At 43.9% G+C, this 25663-nt stretch overlaps 1 protein-coding gene across 1 annotated transcript; it reads right to left on the bottom strand.

Annotated features, from left to right (window-relative positions):
* Positions 1-1253: 1253 nt before the first annotated feature.
* On the bottom strand, positions 1254-24936 carry LOC141767285 (uncharacterized). Its single transcript, XM_074634374.1, has 5 exons — positions 24453-24936; positions 15493-15589; positions 10164-10317; positions 6384-6529; positions 1254-5595 (listed from the first exon to the last, which is right to left on the bottom strand). Coding segments are annotated over exons 1-5 (726 nt in total). The 5' UTR covers positions 24780-24936; the 3' UTR covers positions 1254-5593.
* Positions 24937-25663: the final 727 nt, after the last annotated feature.

The raw sequence follows: 25663 nt of genomic DNA, 5'->3' as shown, positions 1-25663 counted from the left end.
ACACACACACACACACACACACACACACACACAGACACACAGACTCTCACTAATTGAAACCCCCCCCCTCCTCTGGGACCTGTTACTGTTGTCGTCTCTCTCGGGGCGTCTGATTGGCTGAGATGTTTATCAGTCCACTCATCATTGGCTTGTTACAGTGACAGGCCCCGCCCCCTGCTGACCTCATCAGAGGTCATCCTGACAGACTGAACTGTGGGAAAACTCTCCCTGCTGCCTCCCACTGATGATGATGATGATGATGAAGGATTGATATATTGATCTGTGAGAATCAATAAACAACATGATCAGATGAATTAACACCTCTACACACTGTAACTGAGTACATTTACTCAAGTACTGTACTTAAACGTTGAGGTACTTGTACTCTACTTGAGTTTTTCTATGTTCTACTACGTTCTACTTCTACTCTACTACATCTCAGAGGTACCTGTAGTACTTTATACTTCTACTCTACTACATCTCAGAGGTACCTGTAGTACTTTATACTCCTTTAGTTACTTTACAGATTCAGATTATTAAATCTAAATATAATCAACTATAAAGTCATTAAAAGTAGCTCCATCTTTATGAACCAGCTGACACATTAATGCATCAATAATTAGAATATAATATAATATAATATAATATAACATAATATAATATAATAAAATATAATATAACATTATATAATATAATATAATATAATAAAATATAATATAACATATGATATAATATAATACAATAAAATATAATATAACATTATATAATATAATATAATATAATAAAATATAATATAACATATGATATAATATAATATAATATAATATAATATAATATAATATAACATAATATAATATAATAAAATATAATATAACATTATATAATATAATATAATATAATAAAATATAATATAACATATGATATAATATAATACAATAAAATAAAATATTATATAATAAAATATAACATAATATGATAAAATATAATATAACATAATATGATATAGTATCATATGATATAATAAGGAACGAAGCTCTCTGAAGCAGCATGCTGACAATAATTCACTGTTTTGAGCGTTTAACAGTAAAAGGGCGCCGCCTGCTGGTCAAACTGTGCTGGTGTATTTCTATATATATAAATATATATATATTATAATATAGTATCATATAGTATAATAAAATATAATATCATATAACAATATAATATAGTATCATATAATATAATACAATAAAATATAATATCATATAACATAATATAGTAAAGTATCCTTTAATATAATATAACATAAACTATAACATACTTTAGTTGAGTAAAAGTACCAGTACAACAATACAAACAAAAATACATCAGCAGAATGTCTTTAAAGTAAAAGTACTAGGACTGATGTTACTGTTGTACTGAAGCAGCTCCAGCTGGAGCCTCTTTAACTACTTCATATACAGTCAGTTAGTTTAGTCCAGAGGGTCCTAACATAGGGGTCGGGGCCCTCCAGAGGGTCACCAGATAAACCTGAGGGGTCGTCACATGATTCATGAGAGAAGAAGAAGTTCTGATACTCTTAGAGTTATTAACTCATCATTATGAAATACAGAGTGTAATGTGAGTAGTATAATGACCCCGTCAGTTTAGATTGGTTCCCTACAGTATCAGCTTCGCTTCATTGTGCAACACAGGAAGTGCGTCAACTAGAACAGGAAGTGGACCGATTTCCTCGGTAGCGGAAATGGCGGTTGGTGGTTAAGTGGAGGAGTTGAAACGTCGTCTATCTTCACTTCAAATCTAAGAAGTTTAGAGAGAAAATGTTTCTGTGGTTGGCGAGGAACTTTATCAAGTTTTAATCAAAGTTTGAATCTTTAAAGACGCTAAAATTCAGAGCATTTCTGTTGCCTCCACACGGCTCTCAACATGGCGACAGCTGAGCCGGCGAGTACAGTGTTTCCTTCTGAGATGTAGCGCAGACAAACAACCTATATTATTACCAAGAAGTGAAAGTCAATAGTTGGTTCCACGTCAACATCGGCACCCAGCAGCAGAGCTACGCTGCCGCCATGTTGGACTGAAAGAGACGACCAGACGCCAGTAAAACGTCCTCCTACCGAGAGACGGACTAAAGTAAAACGTCCTCCTACAGAGAGACGGACTAAAGTAAAACGTCCTCCTACAGAGAGACGGACTAAAGTAAAACGTCCTCCTACCGAGAGACGGACTAAAGTAAAACGTCCTCCTACCGAGAGACGGACTAAAGTAAAACGTCCTCCTACCGAGAGACGGACTAAAGTAAAACGTCCTCCTACCGAGAGACGGACTAAAGTAAAACGTCCTCCTACCGAGAGACGGACTAAAGTAAAACGTCCTCCTACAGAGAGACGGACTAAAGTAAAACGTCCTCCTACCGAGAGACGGACTAAAGTAAAACGTCCTCCTACCGAGAGACGGACTAAAGTAAAACGTCCTCCTACCGAGAGACGGACTAAAGTAAAACTACATTATTTCTATTCTATCGTCATATTTAATGTCTCTACTGAAATGTCCGGTGTTGAACAATAAAAATATTATAAATATAAAAAGTGTTTTCAGTCCAAAATGGCGGCAGCAGCTGGAGTTTCGTCTCTTTGCTTCTCTACTCTGAGGCGGAGTAGAAGGATATCTGAGTGATTGAACAGACGGTCACGTTGGGATGTTTTCTGTCTCAACTTGAGGTCAACTCTAAACGTTGAACTTTTGTTAAATCAGGACAGAAAACAGTTTAGAAACTCTTCAGGTTTATTATTCTCATTAAAACATTCCCCCCCCCCTCCCCCCCCCCCCCCCTCCCCCCCCCCAAACAGACCCCCCCCCCCAAACAAATTAGATAAAAGCTTCTAAAAGTCGCGTCGCTGCTTCGTCGAGCTTCAAGCGGTGAGTTCAAAAAATAACAAACACTGAAAAACACCAAAATAAAACAATAAAACAATAAAACAATAAAACAAACCCAGCCGCCAGATGAAGTGATGACAGTAACCACGGATACGCTGAATGTCGATGTTTCTGAACCAAAAATAAGTTTCATGCATACGTTTCATATCAGCCTCGTATCACGCTGCAGAAACGCACGATGATCCGCCGTTAACGTTGTGAAACGATTGTTCAGGTTAACGCAACTATTTTATGGTTTGTGTTAAAATAATAACGTAACACGGGACATATCAACGCAACGTAACAACGCGATGTAACAACGCAACGAAACAACGCAACGTATCAACGCGACGTAACAACGCAACGTAACAATGCAACGTAACAACGCGATGTAACAATGCAACGAAACAACGCAATGTATCAACGCGACGTAACAACGCAACGTAACAACGCAACGTAACAATGCAATGTAACAACGCGACGTATCAACCGGCGTACTGCAACATACCGCAACGTGACAATGCAACAAAACAACGCTACGTACCAACGCAACGGCACAACGCGACATAACAACGCGACATAACAACGCGACATAACAACGCGACATAACAACGCAACGTAACAAAACAACATACTGCAACATAATGCAACGTAACAATGTGACGTAACAACCCAGCGTACTGCAACATACCGCAACGTGACAATGCAACAAAACAACGCTACGTACCAACGCAACGGCACAACGCGACATAACAACGCGACATAACAACGCAACGTAACAAAACAACATACTGCAACATAATGCAACGTAACAATGTGACGTAACAACCCAGCGTGCTGCAACATACCGCAACGTGACAATGCAAGAAAACAACGCTACGTACCAACGCAACGGCACAACGCGACGTAACAACAACGCCACGTAACAACAACGCAACGTAACAAAACAACATACTGCAACATAATGCAACGTAACAACCTGACGTAACAACCTGACGTAACAACGTGACGTAACAACGTGACGTAACAACGTGACGTACATAACAATGTAACAGAACAACGTTACAGAACAATGTAAATTTAACAACAGAATTTAACAACCATAACAACGTGATGTAACAACGTGATGTAACAACGTGATGTAACAACGTAACGACAACGTCATTTAACAACCGTAACAACTCTACGTAACAACGTGATGTAACAACGTGATGTAACAACGTGATGTAACAACGTAACAACAACGTAATTTAACAACCATAACAACGTGACATAACAACATAACAGAACAACATAACAAAACAACGTAACAGGACAACGTAACAGGACAACGTAACAGAACAACGTAACAGGACAACGTAACAGAACAACCGTAACGTTGCAACAGAAGCAGGATATTCGGGTTGAGGACAGAACTACTTGGTTGGTCTTAAATCTACTAGAAACGACCTGCATCAGAGCCTCGTGTTTGTCGGACCGTCCACGTCACTCATCGCTCTGACCAGATAAAAAACGTTGCCATTCAGCGTATCCCTGGTTACCGTCCGATGCCAACGTGTTGTCCTGGCAACTGGGCTGCGACTCTGAGCCCGTTCACACCTGACAACTGATCATAAAACATGATGATCAATAAAGATCAGCAGTGACTCCCAGTAATCCAGAGTGAGACCAGATTTAACCGTCAGGTAGAAACAGGAACTCTTTTCCTCCGTCAGTCTTTAATTGATTTAACCAGCATGTCTGTGCTCTTATTGTGAAAGTTAAACTTCCTCTCTGTATCAGCCTGCAGAGAAACATGAAGCATTCTGGGTAAAAACTCAAAAATTCTAATGATTCATTATTTGTGTTTCTCTGTTCAATGTCCCTGAATGCACCATCATGGAGCCTATTTCACTGGTGGAGAGTAACTAAGTACATTTACTCAAGTACTGTACTGAAGTACAAGTGTGAGGTACTTGTACTGTACTTGAGTATTTCCATTTTCTGCTACTTTCTACTTCTATTCTACTACATATCAGAGGGAAATATTCTACTTTAACTGACTAACTCTAACTTTAGTTACTTTACAGACATTAATGCATCAATATATTATATCATAATACAATAATATAATCATATAATATAGTATGATATACACTGCATAAGCAGTTCTTTTACTTTTGGTACTTTAAGTGTAACATTTTGAATGCAGGACTTTTACTTGTAACAGAGTATTTCTACACTGTAGTATTAGTACTTTTACTGCAGTAAAATATCTGAGTACTTCTTCCACCTCTGGCCTTTTTACAGCAGTATGAAATACATCAGGACGTTTAGTCTGCAGATAGTTTAATACAAATACATTTAAATCAAAGTAAAAACTGACGGAGGATTTATTTCTAATATTAATATTTAAGAAGCTAAGATGAAGTAAAAAGCAGCCGTTAAGCTCGATGAAGAAAATAAACTCTAACAGAGGAAACAGAGGAAACAGCAGTGCAGCAGCAGCGTCTTTAAATCAGTCAGTAAACGTCTCAGCTGTTCAAGTCAAAGCAAAGTTTCTGTCCAATCCTGCATCACGTCAGCGTCGCCGCGACGACCTGTTTGTTTGTTACGTAGACAGGAAGTTTGTACAGCAGTCATTTAGTCCGTCCAGGCTCCGCCTCCGTCCTGGACCACAGTGCTCGCCGTCGTTCGACAGGACGCCGCCTCGCTGAGCTCCTGAAAACACAACAACACACCCTTTAACACCTGAGGACTGTCAATCAGGGAGGAAGCCTCGCCCCCTGACTCTCTGACATCATCTGACATCATCAAAACGTCATCTGACATCATCAAAACTACATCTGACATCATCGAAACTTCATCTGACATCATCAAAACTACATCTGACATCATCAAAACGTCATCTGACATCATCAAAACTACATCTGACATCATCAAAACTACATCTGACATCATCAAAACTACATCTGACATCATCAAAACGTCATCTGACATCATCAAAACTACATCTGACATCATCAAAACTACATCTGACATCATCAAAACGTCATCTGACATCATCAAAACGTCATCTGACATCATCAAAACTTCATCTGACATCATCAAAACTACATCTGACATCATCAAAACTACATCTGACATCATCAAAACTTCATCTGACATCATCAAAACTGTTGTTGTTTTTAAAGTTTCTTTTAATTCCTGAGGTGAAGACTTTCTAATAAAAATCTAAATATTATATATTATAAATATATATAATATAAAGTATATTATATAATATTTGCAGATTTGTTTCCCTTGTCTTAAGAGAATAAAGTTTCAGGTCTCAGTTACAGTCAGACTTGATAAGAAGTAGATCTTTGCAGGGTAAATGATGCGTTTGGGTGCAGCAGGATTTTTGTGGTTTCTGCTGGTTCTCAGTGTCAGAGGTGATTTACGGTCGTGTGTGAGTGATTATCGGAGCGTCTCCGGGGATCGAGGCGTTGGAGGTCGTCGGTACTTACAGGTTATCAGATGCAGAGCGCTGAAGACGAGCAGCGTCAGCGCAGGAATACCAGAGAGGGGCGAGGCGGAGGAGGGTTTGGGGGTGGCGGCGTCCTGCTGCTGCGTCTCCTCAGGAGCTTCAGAGGCCACGTCTTTACACTTCACACTGTCAACACACAGAAACACCGTCACAGCTGCTGCCTCCATCAGGACATACACCAATCAATACCTCTGATCGGTCTGATCGGCTCAGATATCCAGAGTCTGATCTATAACGGACCGACTGTTCCCATCAGGCCAGTCTGGACCAAACACCTGGAGAGAACTGAGGCATTCAGCTGATACAGTCAGATACAGCCGATTTAACACATTCCTTCTCCAGCCTGTTGTCTGATCCCAGCTGGAGTTACAGGTTAATACATGCTTGATGGTCACGCAGACAGGTGAGCCATGTTGGGAAGCATGTTGGGAACATGTTAGGAAGCATGTTGGGAAGCATGTTGGGAACGTGTTAGGAAGCATGTTGGGAACGTGTTAGGAAGCATGTTGGGAACATGTTAGGGAGCGTGTTGGGAAGCATGTTGGGAACGTGTTAGGAAGCATGTTGGGAACGTGTTAGGAAGCATGTTGGGAACGTGTTAGGAAGCATGTTGGGAACGTGTTGGGAACATGTTAGGAAGCATGTTGGGAAGCATGTTGGGAACGTGTTAGGAAGCATGTTGGGAACGTGTTGGGAACGTGTTGGGAACGTGTTGGGAACGTGTTGGGAACGTGTTGGGAACGTGTTAGGAAGCATGCTGGGAACGTGTTAGGAAGCATGATGGGAACATGTTAGGGAGCATGTTGGGAAGCATGTTGGGAACGTGTTAGGAAGCATGTTGGGAACGTGTTAGGAAGCATGTTGGGAACATGTTAGGAAGCATGTTGGGAACGTGTTAGGAAGCATGTTGGGAACGTGTTGGGAACGTGTTAGGAAGCATGCTGGGAACGTGTTAGGAAGCATGATGGGAACATGTTAGGGAGCATGTTGGGAAGCATGTTGGGAACGTGTTAGGAAGCATGTTGGGAACGTGTTAGGAAGCATGTTGGGAACATGTTAGGAAGCATGTTGGGAACGTGTTAGGAAGCATGTTGGGAACGTGTTGGGAACATGTTAGGAAGCATGTTGGGAAGCATGTTGGGAACGTGTTAGGAAGCATGTTGGGAACATGTTAGGAAGCATGTTGGGAACGTGTTAAGGAAGCATGTTGGGAACATGTTAGGAAGCATGTTGGGAAAGTGTTAGGAAGCATGTTGGGAACGTGTTAGGAAGCATGTTGGGAACGTGTTGGGAATGTGTTAGGAAGCATGTTGGGAACGTGTTAGGAAGCATGTTGGGAACGTGTTGGGAACGTGTTGGGAACGTGTTGGGAACGTGTTGGGAACGTGTTGGGAACGTGTTAGGAAGCATGCTGGGAACGTGTTAGGAAGCATGATGGGAACGTGTTGGGAACATGTTGGGAAGCATGTTAGGAAGCATGTTGAGAAGCATGTTGGGAAACATGTTAGGAAGCATGTTAGGAAGGTGTTTGGAACATGTTAGGAAGCATGTTAGGAAGCATGTTGGGAAGCATGTTGGGAAGCATGTTAGGAAGCATGTTGGGAACGTGTTAGGAAGCATGTTGGGAACGTGTTAGGAAGCATGTTGGGAACGTGTTGGGAACATGTTAGGAAGCATGTTGGGAAGCATGTTGGGAACGTGTTAGGAAGCATGTTGGGAACATGTTGGGAAGCATGTTGGGAAGCATGTTGAGAAGCATGTTGGGAAACATGTTAGGAAGCATGTTAGGAAGGTGTTTGGAACATGTTAGGAAGCATGTTAGGAAGCATGTTGGGAAGCATGTTGAGAAGCATGTTGGGAAACATGTTAGGAAGCATGTTGGGAACGTGTTGGGAATGTGTTAGGAAGCATGTTGGGAACGTGTTAGGAAGCATGATGGGAACGTGTTGGGAATGTGTTAGGAAGCATGTTGGGAACGTGTTAGGAAGCATGTTGGGAACGTGTTAGGAAGCATGATGGGAACGTGTTGGGAACATGTTGGGAAGCATGTTGGGAAGCATGTTGAGAAGCATGTTGGGAAACATGTTGGGAAGCATGTTAGGAAGGTGTTTGGAACATGTTAGGAAGCATGTTAGGAAGCATGTTGGGAAGCATGTTGGGAAGCATGTTAGGAAGCATGTTGGGAACGTGTTAGGAAGCATGTTGGGAACGTGTTAGGAAGCATGTTGGGAACGTGTTAGGAAGCATGTTGGGAACGTGTTGGGAACATGTTAGGAAGCATGTTGGGAAGCATGTTGGGAACGTGTTAGGAAGCATGTTGGGAACATGTTAGGAAGCATGTTGGGAAGCATGTTGAGAAGCATGTTGGGAAACATGTTAGGAAGCATGTTAGGAAGGTGTTTGGAACATGTTAGGAAGCATGTTAGGAAGCATGTTGGGAAGCATATTGAGAAGCATGTTGGGAAACATGTTAGGAAGCATGTTAGGAAGGTGTTTGGAACATGTTAGGAAGCATGTTAGGAAGCATGTTGGGAAGCATGTTGGGAAGCATGTTAGGAAGCATGTTGGGAACGTGTTAGGAAGCATGTTGGGAACGTGTTAGGAAGCATGTTGGGAACGTGTTGGGAACATGTTAGGAAGCATGTTGGGAAGCATGTTGGGAACGTGTTAGGAAGCATGTTGGGAACATGTTAGGAAGCATGTTGGGAACGTGTTAGGAAGCATGTTGGGAACATGTTAGGAAGCATGTTGGGAAAGTGTTAGGAAGCATGTTGGGAACGTGTTAGGAAGCATGTTGGGAACGTGTTAGGAAGCATGTTGGGAACGTGTTGGGAATGTGTTAGGAAGCATGTTGGGAACGTGTTAGGAAGCATGTTAGGAAGGTGTTTGGAACATGTTAGGAAGCATGTTAGGAAGCATGTTGGGAAGCATGTTGGGAAGCATGTTAGGAAGCATGTTGGGAACGTGTTAGGAAGCATGTTGGGAACGTGTTAGGAAGCATGTTGGGAACGTGTTGGGAACATGTTAGGAAGCATGTTGGGAAGCATGTTGGGAACGTGTTAGGAAGCATGTTGGGAACATGTTAGGAAGCATGTTGGGAACGTGTTAGGAAGCATGTTGGGAACATGTTAGGAAGCATGTTGGGAAAGTGTTAGGAAGCATGTTGGGAACGTGTTAGGAAGCATGTTGGGAACGTGTTAGGAAGCATGTTGGGAACGTGTTGGGAATGTGTTAGGAAGCATGTTGGGAACGTGTTAGGAAGCATGTTGGGAACGTGTTGGGAACGTGTTAGGAAGCATGCTGGGAACGTGTTAGGAAGCATGATGGGAACGTGTTGGGAACATGTTGGGAAGCATGTTGAGAAGCATGTTGGGAAACATGTTAGGAAGCATGTTAGGAAGGTGTTTGGAACATGTTAGGAAGCATGTTAGAAAGCATGTTGGGAACGTGTTAGGAAGCATGTTGGGAACGTGTTGGGAACGTGTGGGGAACATGTTAGGAAGCATGTTAGGAACGTGTTAGGAAGCATGTTAGGAAGGTGTTTGGAACATGTTAGGAAGCATGTTAGGAAGCATGTTGGGAACATGTTAGGAAGCATGTTGGGAAACATGTTGGGATGCATGTTGGGAACATGTTGGGAAGCATGTTGGGAACATGTTGGGAAGCATGTTGGGAACGTGTGGGGTTGGGTTTGATATAAAACCCAGCCGAGATCAGTCTGACAGTGTTGTGTATAAACAGGATCCAGATGTGGACTCACAGCTGTTTCTGCAGGTACGTCTGCCTGGACTCGCAGGCTCTGGTCTGACTCTGAGCCGCAGCCATCTGGCTCTCAGCAGCCGTCCTCAGACTGCAGCAGGACTTGGTCTGGTGGCCCGCCTCCGTCACGTTCAGCTGCAGCATCTCGATGTGATCTGACAAACAAGACAGACGAGAGTTTGGATCCAGAACCACCCGCCTGAGGACAAAACACCTCTGGTCCGGTATCTGATACCCGGAGCACAACGCAGTTTCAGACCGACGCCGTTACGCCACTTTCACGCCTGAAAAAGAGTGACTGAAAGCTCCAGAAAGTTGGCCCTTGAGTTGAGATGATTCCTGCTGTGCTGTGTTTAACTGCTGCTCTCTATTGTTAGCAGCCTGGTGGAGTGATGCTGTTGACTCATCATAGCAACAGTAACTAAGGAAGGCTGATGTGAGAGGTGAGCAGAGAGCAGGATCAGGATCAGGATCAGGATCAGGATCAGGATCAGGTAGGATGGAGAGTAATCTGAGCCGAGTTTGGAGCAGATCAGCTTCTCTATTAACTTTATAAGGAGACGAGGAGAGTTATCACAGACTGACGTCACTCTCAGTTATCTGAGGAATGAAGCGGAGCTGCCAGTTCTCATGTTTTCTGTTCTGATTCTGGATCAGATTCTGGATCAGATTCAGAGAGATCACTGCCAACAACCCTGAACCACTAACTGAGGTCTATTAGGTCAAAGAAAGAAGTCACACAGTGAGGCTGTTTCAACACAGAGTCACGTCTGTGTCTCCTAGCAACAATCTGACGTTGTCCTGTAAAGTCTCACGTTGAGGGGCGGGGCCCTCATTAGCATAACAACGCAGAAATCTATAAAGAAAAGAATAAAGAGATACAGAAGTTTGGGGAAATAAATAAGGGGTGAAATGCAAAGGAAACATTTTGCATAAATAAATAAATAAATGCAAAAAAATAATACAAATAAATACATAAATGAATAAATAATGGAAGCAAATTAAAACAGAAATATAAATTTATGTCACATTTGATCAATTAATTAATGGCTACATTTATTTTAACATTTATTTTAATATTATTTTATTTTATATATCCATCAAGTCATTTATTTATTTATTCATTTATTTGTACTATTTTTTATACATAAATGAATACATACATTTAAAAAATAAATAAATAATGCAAAATAAATAAAAAATAAATACACAAATAAATAAATAATTAATGCAAAAATAAATCAATTAATAAAAAAATCAATCAAAAAAATAATAACATAAATAAAGAAAAGGGAAAATTAAACAGAAAAGTATCTTTTTACTTTTTAGACTATTTACCAGCGGTGAAATGTAACTAAGTACATTTAGTACTATACTTCTACTTTACTTGAGTATTTCTACTCTACTACATCTCAGAGGTAAATATTGTACTTTTTACTGCACTAACTTTATTTAACAGTTTTAGTTCCTTTTTAAATGATTTTATTCTATTGATTTATTCTCATTGTGTGTATTTTTGTGTACAATTATTTAATAATTTTTTCATCATCTTTTGTTTGTAAAACACAAAATTGTTGTTTAGATTGAATTTATCTGTCAAACTGTGGTCAGTTTATAAAATATTATTGTTATAGATAAAACTACTAACAGAATATACACGTTGTTAGAATGAACATTCAGACGGTCATAAATCAGGAATAAAATTCTAACAATAAATATATAATAAATGTAACTTTGAATGGAGCCATTCTGCATAATGAGTAATTTTACTTTTGACACTTTAAGTACAATTTGCTGCTAATATTTTACTACTTTTTACTCGGGATTCTGCGATATAAGTAACTGTATAATGTTGTTTTATTTTATTTCCTTGTATTCTATTGTAATTTGAATAGTTGTATATATTCAGTATGTTTTTCATTGTGTTGTAAAATGACAAATAAATGACTGTTGAAACGTTGAATGAGACTTTTACGTGAGTACACTGTGGTATTAGTACTTTTACTGCAGTAAATACTTGTAACTGAGGAGTGTTTTGGTGTTGAGGAGGAATCTGAAGTGAGATCCGTCTCCTGTTTGTGACTCACTGGTTGCAGCTGTTAAACAGTGAGTGACGTTGATTATACAGGAACACAATGTTGCTCTCGTATCTGCCTCATACAGAGATTCATCACTTCCCTCCGACTATTCACAGCAGGAAGTCACCTTCATTAAAGTGCTGCTGGACTTCCCATCAGGCTCCTGTTCCTCCTCCTGCTGCTGCTGATTACTGACGGAAAATACACGTCTATTCCTTTAACCTTTAACAAAGCCTCCGACTCCACCGGAGAACAAAACACCAACCCCAACGGCTCACGGGGTCGCATGTTGGAACTTCTTTTAAGAAAATAAGATGTTAAGGCTCAAGAAACGCAAAAGTCTGTGACCGACCGACCGACCGACCGACCGACCGACCGACCGACCGACCGACCGAGTGACCGACCGAGTGACTGACTGACCGACCGACCGACCGACCGACCGACCGACCGACCGACCGACCGACCGACCGAGTGACCGAGTGACCGACCGAGTGACTGACTGACCGACCGACCGACCGAGTGACCGAGTGACTGACTGACCGACTGACTGACTGACTGACCGAGTGACTGACTGACTGACCGAGTGATGAAGTTACAGGATTGGTCGGCCGACTGTTGGAGTCTCCTCATTGGTCGCTGCTCTTTCAAAATGAAAAGGCGGAGAACAGTTCTGTGTTTATGGTTTCTGGGGAGCAAGCCGCACGTCACTACTGCGGGATGAACCCAAAATAATAATAATAATAATAATAATAATTATTATAATAATAATAATAATAATAATAATTATAATAATAATAATAATTATAATAATAATAATAATTATAATAATAATAATAATAATAATTATATTAATAATAATAATTATAATAATAATAATAATTATAATAATAATAATAATTATAATAATTATAATAATAATAATAATAATAATTATAATAATAATAATAATTATAATAATAATAATAATAATACAATAAACGGATCAAAATGATGCTGAAATAACTACATTATGATGTCGATTAGTAAAATGTCTGAATTCATGCTTTGTCGGGCCTGTTACCATGACGACAAGCAGACAACCTTTAAAATGCTTGTTTCCTGAATGGAGTCTGGATGGATCAGTACCAGGCTCTGCTAACGCTGCAGCTGCTCCATCAACACTCCATCTAGGAATAAACACAACAGCAACAACGTCCGAGAATCTCTACGCTGATAAACTTATACTTAAAATAAAAGTATGTTTATATTGTTCCACACCACTTATATGATGAATGCTTTTGATAAACATGCTTTTATAAAACACTTTGTACTGTTAACCTTGCATACTGCATGTCATGCTGATACCTTTTCCCCTTGTATAAAATGTATAATATACTGACTAGTTAATGTTACCATTTACTATTACTGAATGTCATTGGCTTCATTAGAAGTTTCAATCAAACATTAAGATATAAAACTGTTCACTAAACATGATAGACATGACCTCTGACCTCTCTCTGAGATACTGTGTTTAACCGAGTCTAGTTTACAGCGTACAGTCTGTAAATCTGGATGTTATTGACACTTAAAATCTTATTTTCTTAAACTTCATCAGCCAGAACTGATTTCAACGTGAGTAGAAATGATAATCAGTCTGTTGCAGCTTTTAATTCTTCATTCATTCCCGCCTTCTTTCAGTTCTTATTAACCCTTCCTCTCTTTCCTTCCCTCCTTATTTTATTCTTTCTAGTTTTATTTCTTTCGTTTGTTTTCTTACTTTTTTCTTTACTTTTGTTTTCAGAAATCATCGAGAGAACGTTTGACTTGATTTCTCTTTTATAGTTCTTCCTTCTTCCCTCTCTCTCTCTCTCCTCTCAGCAGTATAAAGATTCCCGTCTGTGTGGACTTAAACTTTCTATATTTGTGGCTTCTGACTGATGATTAAAGGAGACGTTCTCTCTCTCAGAGCAGAAAACACATTCCTGTTGTTTCTTTTTAAAACCGACCAATCGCGTGTGTTTATTTACTCTGACTCACGGGTCGTCATGGTAACTGGGGGGGGAAAATGCAGCTAAGAATACGGCTGGTGGCCGGCTGAGAAAGTCTCCTTTCATGGCGGTGATGGAGTTTTTCCTACAGAGAGAGGGTTACCTTCCCACAGGATGAGGGCTACCTTCCTACAGAGAGAGGGTTACCTTCCCACAGAGAGAGGGTTACCTTCCTACAGAGAGAGGGTTACCTTCCCACAGAGAGAGGGTTACCTTCCTACAGAGAGAGGGTTACCTTCCCACAGAGAGAGGGTTACCTTCCTACAGAGAGAGGGTTACCTTCCCACAGAGAGAGGGTTACCTTCCCACAGAGAGAGGGTTACCTTCCCACAGAGAGAGGGTTACCTTCCTACAGAGAGAGGGTTACCTTCCCACAGAGAGAGGGTTACCTTCCCACAGAGAGAGGGTTACCTTCTAACAGAGAGAGGGTTACCTTCCCACAGAGAGAGGGTTACCTTCCCACAGAGAGAGGGTTACCTTCCTACAGAGAGAGGGTTACCTTCCTACAGAGAGAGGGTTACCTTCCCACAGGATGAGGGCTACCTTCCTACAGAGAGAGGGTTACCTTCCCACAGAGAGAGGGTTACCTTCCTACAGAGAGAGGGTTACCTTCCCACAGAGAGAGGGTTACCTTCCTACAGAGAGAGGGTTACCTTCCCACAGAGAGAGGGTTACCTTCCTACAGAGAGAGGGTTACCTTCCCACAGAGAGAGGGTTACCTTCCTACAGAGAGAGGGTTACCTTCTAACAGAGAGAGGGTTACCTTCCCACAGAGAGAGGGTTACCTTCCCACAGAGAGAGGGTTACCTTCCTACAGAGAGAGGGTTACCTTCCCACAGAGAGAGGGTTACCTTCTAACAGAGAGAGGGTTACCTTCCCACAGAGAGAGGGTTACCTTCCCACAGAGAGAGGGTTACCTTCCTACAGAGAGAGGGTTACCTTCCCACAGAGAGAGGGTTACCTTCCTACAGAGAGAGGGTTACCTTCCCACAGAGAGAGGGTTACCTTCCCACAGAGAGAGGGTTACCTTCTAACAGAGAGAGGGTTACCTTCCCACAGAGAGAGGGTTACCTTCTAACAGAGAGAGGGTTACCTTCTAACAGAGAGAGGGTTACCTTCTAACAGAGAGAGGGTTACCTTCCCACAGAGAGAGGGTTACCTTCCCACAGAGAGAGGGTTACCTTCCCACAGAGAGAGGGTTACCTTCCTACAGAATGAGGGTTACCTTCATGCAGGCTGATCTGAGCCGTGAGGTTGGCCTCCGTCTGACGGAGCTGCTCCACCTTCTCCTCCAGGACGCTGATGTTCCCGTTCAGGACGATCTGCAGTACGAAACAAACGCACCCTGTTAACATGTTACTGAGACTGAAGGAAAACACCAACGATCACATGAGACAAACAAGTTAACGCCACGAATTTAAAAAAGTCGAATGTTCTGATTGGAGCATATTGTTTTATGCTAAATGCAGTACCTGTGAGGGTTTCTGGATCAATATCTGTCATTGTTTGGTGTTGTTCATTGATTTACAATAATAAATATATACATACATTTACATAAAGCAGCAGATTAGTCCACTCCCATGTTGATAAGAGGATTAAATACTGGACTGATCTCCTTTAAGGTTCATTTAGAACAGATAAAACATGTGCGATTAATCAAGATTAACTATTTGAATAGATTGACAGCTGTAATTATTCCATGCAGTACTGCAGTTAAGAGAAGAGACGGTTCCTTTGGTACGTTCAAGGACGTTACGACATGTGATGCTGCGTTCCCACTACGAGTGACAGGAGATCCTCAGCTGGGCCGTGCTGTACCAGACCAGACCAGACCAGACCGGGCCGAGCCAGGCTGCTGTCTGCTGTCAGAGCTCAGGTGGTGATTGAAAGCAGGACTCCATCCGTCGACTTTTAGAAACATTCCTTTCACCGAACGCAGCCGTTAGAGTTAGATCAGCTCTTTAAACAGACTCCTGCACTTAAAGGACCCGTCCAAACAAACGGCTTCACCCTGAGAGGCTCCCAATACCACAACAACACACAGAGTACTCACTCAGAGTACCCACACTGAGTACTCACATAGAGTACTCACACTGAGTACTCACATAGAGTACTCACACTGAGTACTCACACAGAGTACTCACACAGAGTACTCACATAGAGTACTCACACTGAGTACTCACACAGAGTACTCACACTGAGTACTCACACAGAGTACTCACATAGAGTACTCACACAGAGTACTCACACTGAGTACTCACACAGAGTACTCACACTGAGTACTCAGTGTGAGTACTCAGTGTGAGTACTCTGTGTGAGTACTCTGTGTGAGTATTCACACAGAGTACTCACTCAGAGTACCCACACTGAGTACTCACATAGAGTGCTCACACTGAGTACTCAGTGTGAGTACTCAGTGTGAGTACTCTGTGTGAGTACTCTGAGTGAGTACTCACACAGAGTACTCACATAGAGTACTCACACAGAGTACTCACACTGAGTACTCACACAGAGTACTCACACTGAGTACAGTGAGTACTCTGTGTGAGTACTCTGAGTGAGTACTCTGTGTGAGTACTCTGTGTGAGTACTCACACAGAGTACTCACTCAGAGTACCCACACTGAGTACTCACATAGAGTGCTCACACTGAGTACTCAGTGTGAGTACTCAGTGTGAGTACTCTGAGTGAGTACTCTGAGTGAGTACTCACACAGAGTACTCACTCAGAGTACCCACACTGAGTACTCACATAGAGTGCTCACACTGAGTACTCACACTGAGTACTCACACAGTAATACTAATATACTCATGTACTGAGCTACAGGGAGCGTTTAGAGGAGAAGGCTGGAGATGTATTCTTTAAATACATCGTCCATATTGTGACATTCAGGTTCCAGGGGTCCTTGAGGAGGTCAAAGAGCTCCTTGAAGGATGGAAACACTTTGGGTTTCACACATTGACAGGAAAAGCAGAGCTAGACATCACGGCTGAAGCTGCATGCTACCTTCTAAAAAAATGGCCAAAATGTGTCTGAAAATAAGGCTGAAAAATGTCTGAAATATGGCCCAAAAAATGTCCAAAAAAAGGCCGTAATATGTCAGAAAAAAGGCCTAAAAAAGCAGAAATATGTTCAAACAAAACTCTGAAATAAGTCCAAAAAAGGCTGATATATGTCTCAATCAAAGTCTAAAAAACGTCTGAAATATATCTGAAAAAATGGCAAAGTATGTCCGAAATATGGCCCAAAGAAATGTCCAGAAAACCCCTAAAAAAGTCTGAAATATGTTCAAACAATAGGCCGATATATGTCTGAATAAAAGTAGGAATAATATCTGAAATATATCCGAAAAAAGGCTGAAAAAGGCCAAAAATAGGCGGAAAAAAAGTGCGAAAAAGTTAGCAGGAAACGTTATCATATGGCGGTAACATTATGGTATGGCGGTAACGTTATGGTCTGGTGGTAACATTATGGTATGGCGGTAACGTAGCGGTGGAGCCGGCCGTCGCTCTCGTCTCCGTGGTCAAATGGGCCGACGCTACGACTGTAGAGCACCCAGATACTGACATGTCTGTTCTCTGCATTGAAACGGCCCCGATGGAGCTGACCATGGATGGATAAAGAGAACGGAGCTGACAGGAGAGCTAGAGACCACCTTGGAGAAGTTACAGGAAGTAGACACGTCTGCTTTTCAAAATAAGGTGTTAACAAAGGGAACTGTATATACAAAATACATCTATGGAAATCAGACTGATGGATTATATTCACCAGAAGTATTTTCTAAAGTAAACAGCAGAACAGACTGATAGCAGATCAATAGCAGACTGATAGCAGATCAATAGCAGCTGATGAGCCTGAAGAAACACATCAGACTGAAGCAGTGAATCTTCCTCTCTCCTCTAAATATCACAGGACACCTGCAAATACCACACGGGGTTCTCAGGTTTCACAGCTGGGAGCTGAACAGAAGCTCTGTTCAACGCAGAATATTACCCAGCATGCAGCGGGTTACAGCGAGCTGCTCAGCGCTGCGTCGTGTCTGAGGTCAGCTGATCAGCAGCTGGCGTTCAGGTGGAATCAATCAGTGACGAGTTGAAGCAGCAGGTGGAAACGGTTACACAGGTATGAGGCTTTTACTTTGTAGGAATGCAGCAGCTGTCCAGATGTTCAGAGAGAGAGAGAACACTGAAGCTGATCGGGAGGCTCAAAGAAGTACTCTGTTCACTACCTGCTCAGGTACTCTGATCACCACCTGCTCAGGTACTCTGTATACTACCTGCTCAGGTACTCTGTTCACTACCTGCTCAGGTACTCTGATCACCACCTGCTCAGGTACTCTGTATACTACCTGCTCAGGTACTCTGTTCACTACCTGCTCAGGTACTCTGTTCACTACCTGCTCAGGTACTCTGTTCACTACCTGCTCAGGTACTCTGATCACTACCTGCTCAGGTACTCTGTTCACTACCTGCTCAGGTACTCTGATCACCACCTGCTCAGGTACTCTGTATACTACCTGCTCAGGTACTCTGTTCACTACCTGCTCAGGTACTCTGTTCACTACCTGCTCAGGTACTCTGTTCACTACCTGCTCAGGTACTCTGATCACTACCCGCTCAGGTACTCTGTTCACTACCAGCTCAGGTACTCTGATCACTACCCGCTCAGGTACTCTGTGTACTACCCGCTCAGGTACTCTGATCACTACCTGCTCAGGTACTCTGTGTACTACCTGCTCAGGTACTCTGATCACTACCTGCTCAGGTACTCTGATCACTACCTGCTCAGGTACTCTGTATACTACCTGCTCAGGTACTCTGTATACTACCTGCTCAGGTACTCTGTTCACTACCTGCTCAGGTACTCTATTCACTACCTGCTCAGGTACTCTGTTCACTACCCGCTCAGGTACTCTGATCACTACCCGCTCAGGTACTCTGTTCACTACCTGCTCAGGTACTCTGTATACTACCTGCTCAGGTACTCTGATCACTACCTGCTCAGGTACTCTGATCACTACCTGCTCAGGTATTCTGTGTACTACCTGCTCAGGTACTCTGATCACTACCTGCTCAGGTAATCTGATCACTACCCGCTCAGGTACTCTGTTCACTACCAGCTCAGGTACTCTGTGTACTACCCGCTCAGGTACTCTGATCACTACCTGCTCAGGTACTCTGTGTACTACCTGCTCAGGTACTCTGATCACTACCTGCTCAGGTACTCTGATCACTACCTGCTCAGGTAATCTGATCACTACCCGCTCAGGTACTCTGTTCACTACCAGCTCAGGTACTCTGATCACTACCTGCTCAGGTACTCTGATCACTACCTGCTCAGGTACTCTGTTCACTACCTGCTCAGGTACTCTGATCACTACCTGCTCAGGTACTCTGATCACTACCTGCTCAGGTACTCTGTGTACTACCTGCTCAGGTACTCTGATCACTACCTGCTCAGGTACTCTGATCACTACCTGCTCAGGTACTCTGTTCACTACTCAGGTTCATGTATAGATACATGCATGGTCATAACGCAGTGTTGGCAGTGTTGCATTGTGGGTATCGTAGTACCCGCTGGCTAACGTCTCTGTTAGCAGGAACATGCTTCATGTGTTTGCTTTCTGTTTCTATAAATAAAGAGAGTATTCGGGAGCGTCTCCGGTCCTCAGTGATGATGTGAAAGTTTCCCTCCAGCAAACACTGAGAACACAGGATGAGTCCAATAACAAGTCAGCAGGGGAGAAGTCAGACTGAGGAAAAGAGAGGGAGGAGAGAGGGAGGAGTGGACCAGAGGTGAAGTAAGGAGAGGAGGAATGAGTCAGGACCAACCGCCAGAGGAGGAGGAAGGCAAACACTCACTTTTTCCAACCAACAACTCTGAGAAAATGAAGCTGTAAATGTTGGAAGCAGTTTAACTCTTCACAGTTTAAACACGGGGCCTGCTGGGAGGGGAAACCAGCCAACGTCTTTACTGGAGGGAAAATATAAACTCTCCCAAAATGGAAACACTGGAGTAAAGAGGAGGAGGAGGAGAGAAGAAGCACTCTCTGTTCATTTTCACACAATAACTCAGAGAGAAACTCACGTAACACAAACACACTGATCTGTTTCCACTCTGGATGGGTTCAGATAATCTGGATTATTAAACCGTCCTGTTCAGTCTCTCTGTAGTAACGTATCGATCAGAGTCGATCAGAGTCGATCTGAGTCAGGTGGAGGGAGGTGGGTGGAGGGTGGAGGGTGGAGGGAGGAGGGTGGAGGGAGGTGGGTGGAGGGTGGAGGGTGGAGGGAGGAGGGTGGAGGGTGGAGGGTGGAGGGTGGAGGGAGGAGGGTGGAGGGTGGAGGGTGGAGGGAGGTGGGTGGAGGGTGGAGGGTGGAGGGAGGAGGGTGGAGGGAGGAGGGTGGAGGGTGGAGGGTGGAGGGTGGAGGGAGGAGGGTGGAGGGTGGAGGGTGGAGGGAGGAGGGTGGAGGGTGGAGGGAGGAGGGTGGAGGGTGGAGGGTGGAGGGTGGGGCCGCGCCGGTTGCTCTACTTTCAGTTTTGTCAGTTGGACTAGAGAAAGAGTCTATTTTCAGTATCAGTTTGGGGCTGAGTTGCTGAGTTGCTGAGTTGCTGAGTTGCTGAGTTGCTGAGTTGCTGAGTTGCTGAGTTTCTGATGACTGGCAGCAGTTCATTGTAAAAACAAGTCATCTAGTCTCACACAACATCTGCTCACAGCTGTCTCTCTACAACAACATGAAGAGATGAGTCACCAGGATCAACCAGCTCTCAGAACATTGTCTGTTCTTTAATAAATTTAATAAAGTCCAGTTTACATTCAGCTTCAGCAGCAACATTCACTCAGACGTCTGAACACTCAGGTTGCAAATAGATCAAATCAAAGTGTAGTTGTGGGATCTGGAAGGGGATCGGTTTGAGTTTAGTTCATGTGACTGAGACACAGAACAGCTTTAGAACAAAGAAGGCTTTCTGCAGATCTTCAACCCAGAAACAGTTAATCGCCTCCGTTAACGAGAATCTATGAAAATACCAAACATTATGTGGTGTTTAACATTTAACAGCTGAGCTTCACTATCCAGAATTAACATCAGAGATGCAGTACAGCGCCATCGTATGTTTGAATAGCTTCACCCCCCCCCTTCTGACATCATTACACATATCTACGTCATTTCACCTCGTCACAACTCTAATTCTAGACATCTGTAATTACATTTAGACGATACCTAACTCCAGTTAAAGATATCAAAAACCTCATTCTGACTAGTCAACATTTTAGATATCTAAAAAGGACGATGTAGATATCTACAATACAATACAAGATATCTGCAACTGAATTGTAGATATCCGTAATGACAAACCCCCCCCATACACATGAATGGCCAAAGTAGTTTGAATTGTACTGATCAAGCTCACTGCTTGACCCCACTAGAGGAGGGCCAAAGGTTTTGCCCTTTAGGAACTAACGGATCCAGTTCTACTACGGAAACAAAGTTGAAGTTGAAAAAAAAATCACTATCGTCAATCACCTCACCGTCAACCATCACACCAAACACAACTAGACCTCACCGTCAACCATCACACCAAACACAACTAGACCTCACCGTCAACCATCACACCAAACACAACTAGACCTCACCGTCAAGCATCACACCAAACACAACTAGACCTCACCGTCAACCATCACACCAAACACAACTAGACCTCACCGTCAACCATCACACCAAACACAACTAGACCTCACCGTCAACCATCACACCAAACACAACTAGACCTCACCGTCAACCATCACACCAAACACAACTAGACCTCACCGTCAACCATCACACCAAACACAACTAGACCTCACCGTCAACCATCACACCAAACACAACTAGACCTCACCGTCAACCATCACACCAAACACAACTAGACCTCACCGTCAACCATCACACCAAACACAACTAGACCTCACCGTCAACCATCACACCAAACACAACTAGACCTCACCGTCAAGCATCACACCAAACACAACTAGACCTCACCGTCAAGCATCACACCAAACACAACTAGACCTCACCGTCAAGCATCACACCAAACACAACTAGACCTCACCGTCAAGCATCACACCAAACACAACTAGACCTCACCGTCAAGCATCACACCAAACACAACTAGACCTCACCGTCAAGCATCACACCAAACACAACTAGACCTCACCGTCAAGCATCACACCAAACACAACTAGACCTCACCGTCAAGCATCACACCAAACACAACTAGACCTCACCGTCAAGCATCACACCAAACACAACTAGACCTCACCGTCAACCATCACACCAAACACAACTAGACCTCACCGTCAAGCATCACACCAAACACAACTAGACCTCACCGTCAAGCATCACACCAAACACAACTAGACCTCACCGTCAAGCATCACACCAAACACAACTAGACCTCACCGTCAAGCATCACACCAAACACAACTAGACCTCACCGTCAAGCATCACACCAAACACAACTAGACCTCACCGTCAAGCATCACGCCAAACACAACTAGACCTCACCGTCAAGCATCACACCAAACACAACTAGACCTCACCGTCAAGCATCACACCAAACACAACTAGACCTCACCGTCAACCATCACACCAAACACAACTAGACCTCACCGTCAACCATCACACCAAACACAACTAGACCTCACCGTCAAGCATCACACCAAACACAACTAGACCTCACCGTCAAGCATCACACCAAACACAACTAGACCTCACCGTCAACCATCACACCAAACACAACTAGACCTCACCGTCAAGCATCACACCAAACACAACTAGACCTCACCGTCAAGCATCACACCAAACACAACTAGACCTCACCGTCAACCATCACACCAAACACAACTAGACCTCACCGTCAACCATCACACCAAACACAACTAGACCTCACCGTCAACCATCACGCCAAACACAACTAGACCTCACCGTCAAGCATCACGCCAAACACAACTAGACCTCACCGTCAACCATCACGCCAAACACAACTAGACCTCACCGTCAAGCATCACACCAAACACAACTAGACCTCACCGTCAACCATCACACCAAACACAACTAGACCTCACCGTCAACCATCACACCAAACACAACTAGACCTCACCGTCAACCATCACGCCAAACACAACTAGACCTCACCGTCAAGCATCACACCAAACACAACTAGACCTCACCGTCAACCATCACACCAAACACAACTAGACCTCACCGTCAACCATCACACCAAACACAACTAGACCTCACCGTCAAGCATCACACCAAACACAACTAGACCTCACCGTCAACCATCACACCAAACACAACTAGACCTCACCGTCAACCATCACACCAAACACAACTAGACCTCACCGTCAAGCATCACACCAAACACAACTAGACCTCACCGTCAACCATCACACCAAACACAACTAGACCTCACCGTCAAGCATCACACCAAACACAACTAGACCTCACCATCAACCATCACACCAAACACAACTAGACCTCACCGTCAACCATCACACCAAACACAACTAGACCTCACCGTCAAGCATCACACCAAACACAACTAGACCTCACCGTCAAGCATCACACCAAACACAACTAGACCTCACCGTCAAGCATCACACCAAATCTGAAGTTCCTACGTTAAATAGTTTCAGAGTTCTGCTCCGGACACGAAAGTGTGACACGCGAACGAACGGAAGAACGGACAGAATACGATGCAGAAAGTTTAGATGGTTTTTTAAATGTGACTATGAGATTTGACATCCCAGCATGCACTGGGTGACAGTCAGCTGACCTCAGTGGGATTGTGTGGTGATGATCTGTGTTGTCAACATTAATGATTACAAACTAACAGTGTTTCTAAAAGTGGAACATCTGGAACATCTTCTAATGTTCACAACATCAAGTCATCAGATAGAGCTTCTCCTTCATGTCTGAACCTCAGCTGAGTTTATCCTCTCAGAGGAAACACGAAGGAAACCCAAACAGGAAGGAATGCAAACATCACTCATCTTTAACCTTCAGATTTCACCTCGGAGACGCGTCCACTGAGGACATAAAGACGATAGTGTGTCCTTCAGAGTTATATTTAGTCTCCTGACGGGTTCTAAGGAACCAGCTGGACGAGTCTCCAGAAGAATGTGAAACACGTTGAACTCACGTTTTCCAGCCGGCACTCCTCCAGCGTGGCGTTGGTGGCGTTGAGGCGTCCCAGCAGCAGCAGGATCTCAGCCCTCTGGCGGGCCGTCTCCTCCCTTGCCGCCTCCACCAGCTCCTCCAACGCCACCTTGTTCTTGTTGTGCACCACCTTGGCGCCCTCCAGCTTCTCCGTGATGTCCTGCAGCTCGGAGCGGCACTGAGCCGAGCTCTTCAGGTCCGGAGACGTCGCCCACACCACGATGACGATCAGCGAGATGACGGACCACAGCGCCAGCAGGGCCAGCACCACGTTCTTTGCCGTCTGGGAGGACTTGGAGGAGGCCGCCATGGAGGGACAGGAGGATGGAGATGGAGGTGATGGAGGTGATGGATGATGAAGACGAGCTGTGGAGCTGCTCTCACTGAGTCTCTCTCAGGTCCAAGTGAGCTGGACTTTCCCTTCAGGCTGAGCAGGAACACAGGGAGGGGCTCCTCTCTCCTCCCAGGGTGACGCCAAACCTCGGCCACGCCTCCTGCCTCACCCACACCCCCACATCCACCCCCACCTCCCGCTGCTGCCTCCCCACCCTGAACCTCACCCTCCTCTTCCTCCTCCTCCCCTCCATGTCGCTGTTATCGAGCCCACAGAGGACGCCGTGATCAACAGGAACACACACTTCACACATACACCACACTTTCCATGTTACCGTGTGTGTGTGTGTGTGTGTGTGTGTGTGTGTGTGTGTGTGTGTGTGTGTGTGCGTGCGTGCGTGCGTGCGTGCGTGTGTGTGAACACTGAGGCTTTCTGTTTCTGTTTCCCGCTCGGCGTCGGTGAACCTGGATGAACTGTCTGAACTATGTGGATCTATTGCAGCAGAACTTCAGAGAAATGAAACTTAGAGAAACAGAAACAGAAGTAGAGAGAGACAGAGAGCCTTCATCACCCTCCTCCTCCTCCTCCTCTTCTTCAGCAGCAGCTCTCACTGTTTCCTGACCTCCTGCCAGCTGCTGGCACACAGCTGGCACAGGCCCCGCCCCCTGCCAGTCTGTCTGCGCTGTGATTGGCTCAGAGCATGTTCAGTCTTTGGACTCCTGGAAACAGATAAACAACACATCTATAAACATCTGGAAGTCCTGCCAGCAGCCAGCAGCCAGGAGCCCCGATCCAGGTCCAAGGTCCAAGGTCCAGACCCCTGACTCATTCTGGGCCACACCCCCCCGCCCCCCCAACAG

This window comes from Sebastes fasciatus, chromosome 5, assembly GCF_043250625.1.
Source record: "Sebastes fasciatus isolate fSebFas1 chromosome 5, fSebFas1.pri, whole genome shotgun sequence".
Taxonomy (NCBI): domain Eukaryota; kingdom Metazoa; phylum Chordata; class Actinopteri; order Perciformes; family Sebastidae; genus Sebastes; species Sebastes fasciatus.
The sequence above is the reverse complement of the archived record's forward strand: the minus strand, read 5'-3'. Positions and strand labels throughout refer to the sequence as shown.

Coding starts and splice junctions, on each gene's coding strand:
- LOC141767285 (XM_074634374.1), bottom strand. CDS start 24,779: ATGGCGGCCTCCTCCAAGTCCTCCCAGACGGCAAAGAACGTGGTGCTG. Junction 15,590..24,452: donor AGGAGTGCCGGCTGGAAAAC/GTGAGTTCAACG, acceptor TTCGTACTGCAG/ATCGTCCTGAACGGGAACAT. Junction 6,530..10,163: donor ACGTACCTGCAGAAACAGCT/GTGAGTCCACAT, acceptor GTGTGTTGACAG/TGTGAAGTGTAAAGACGTGG.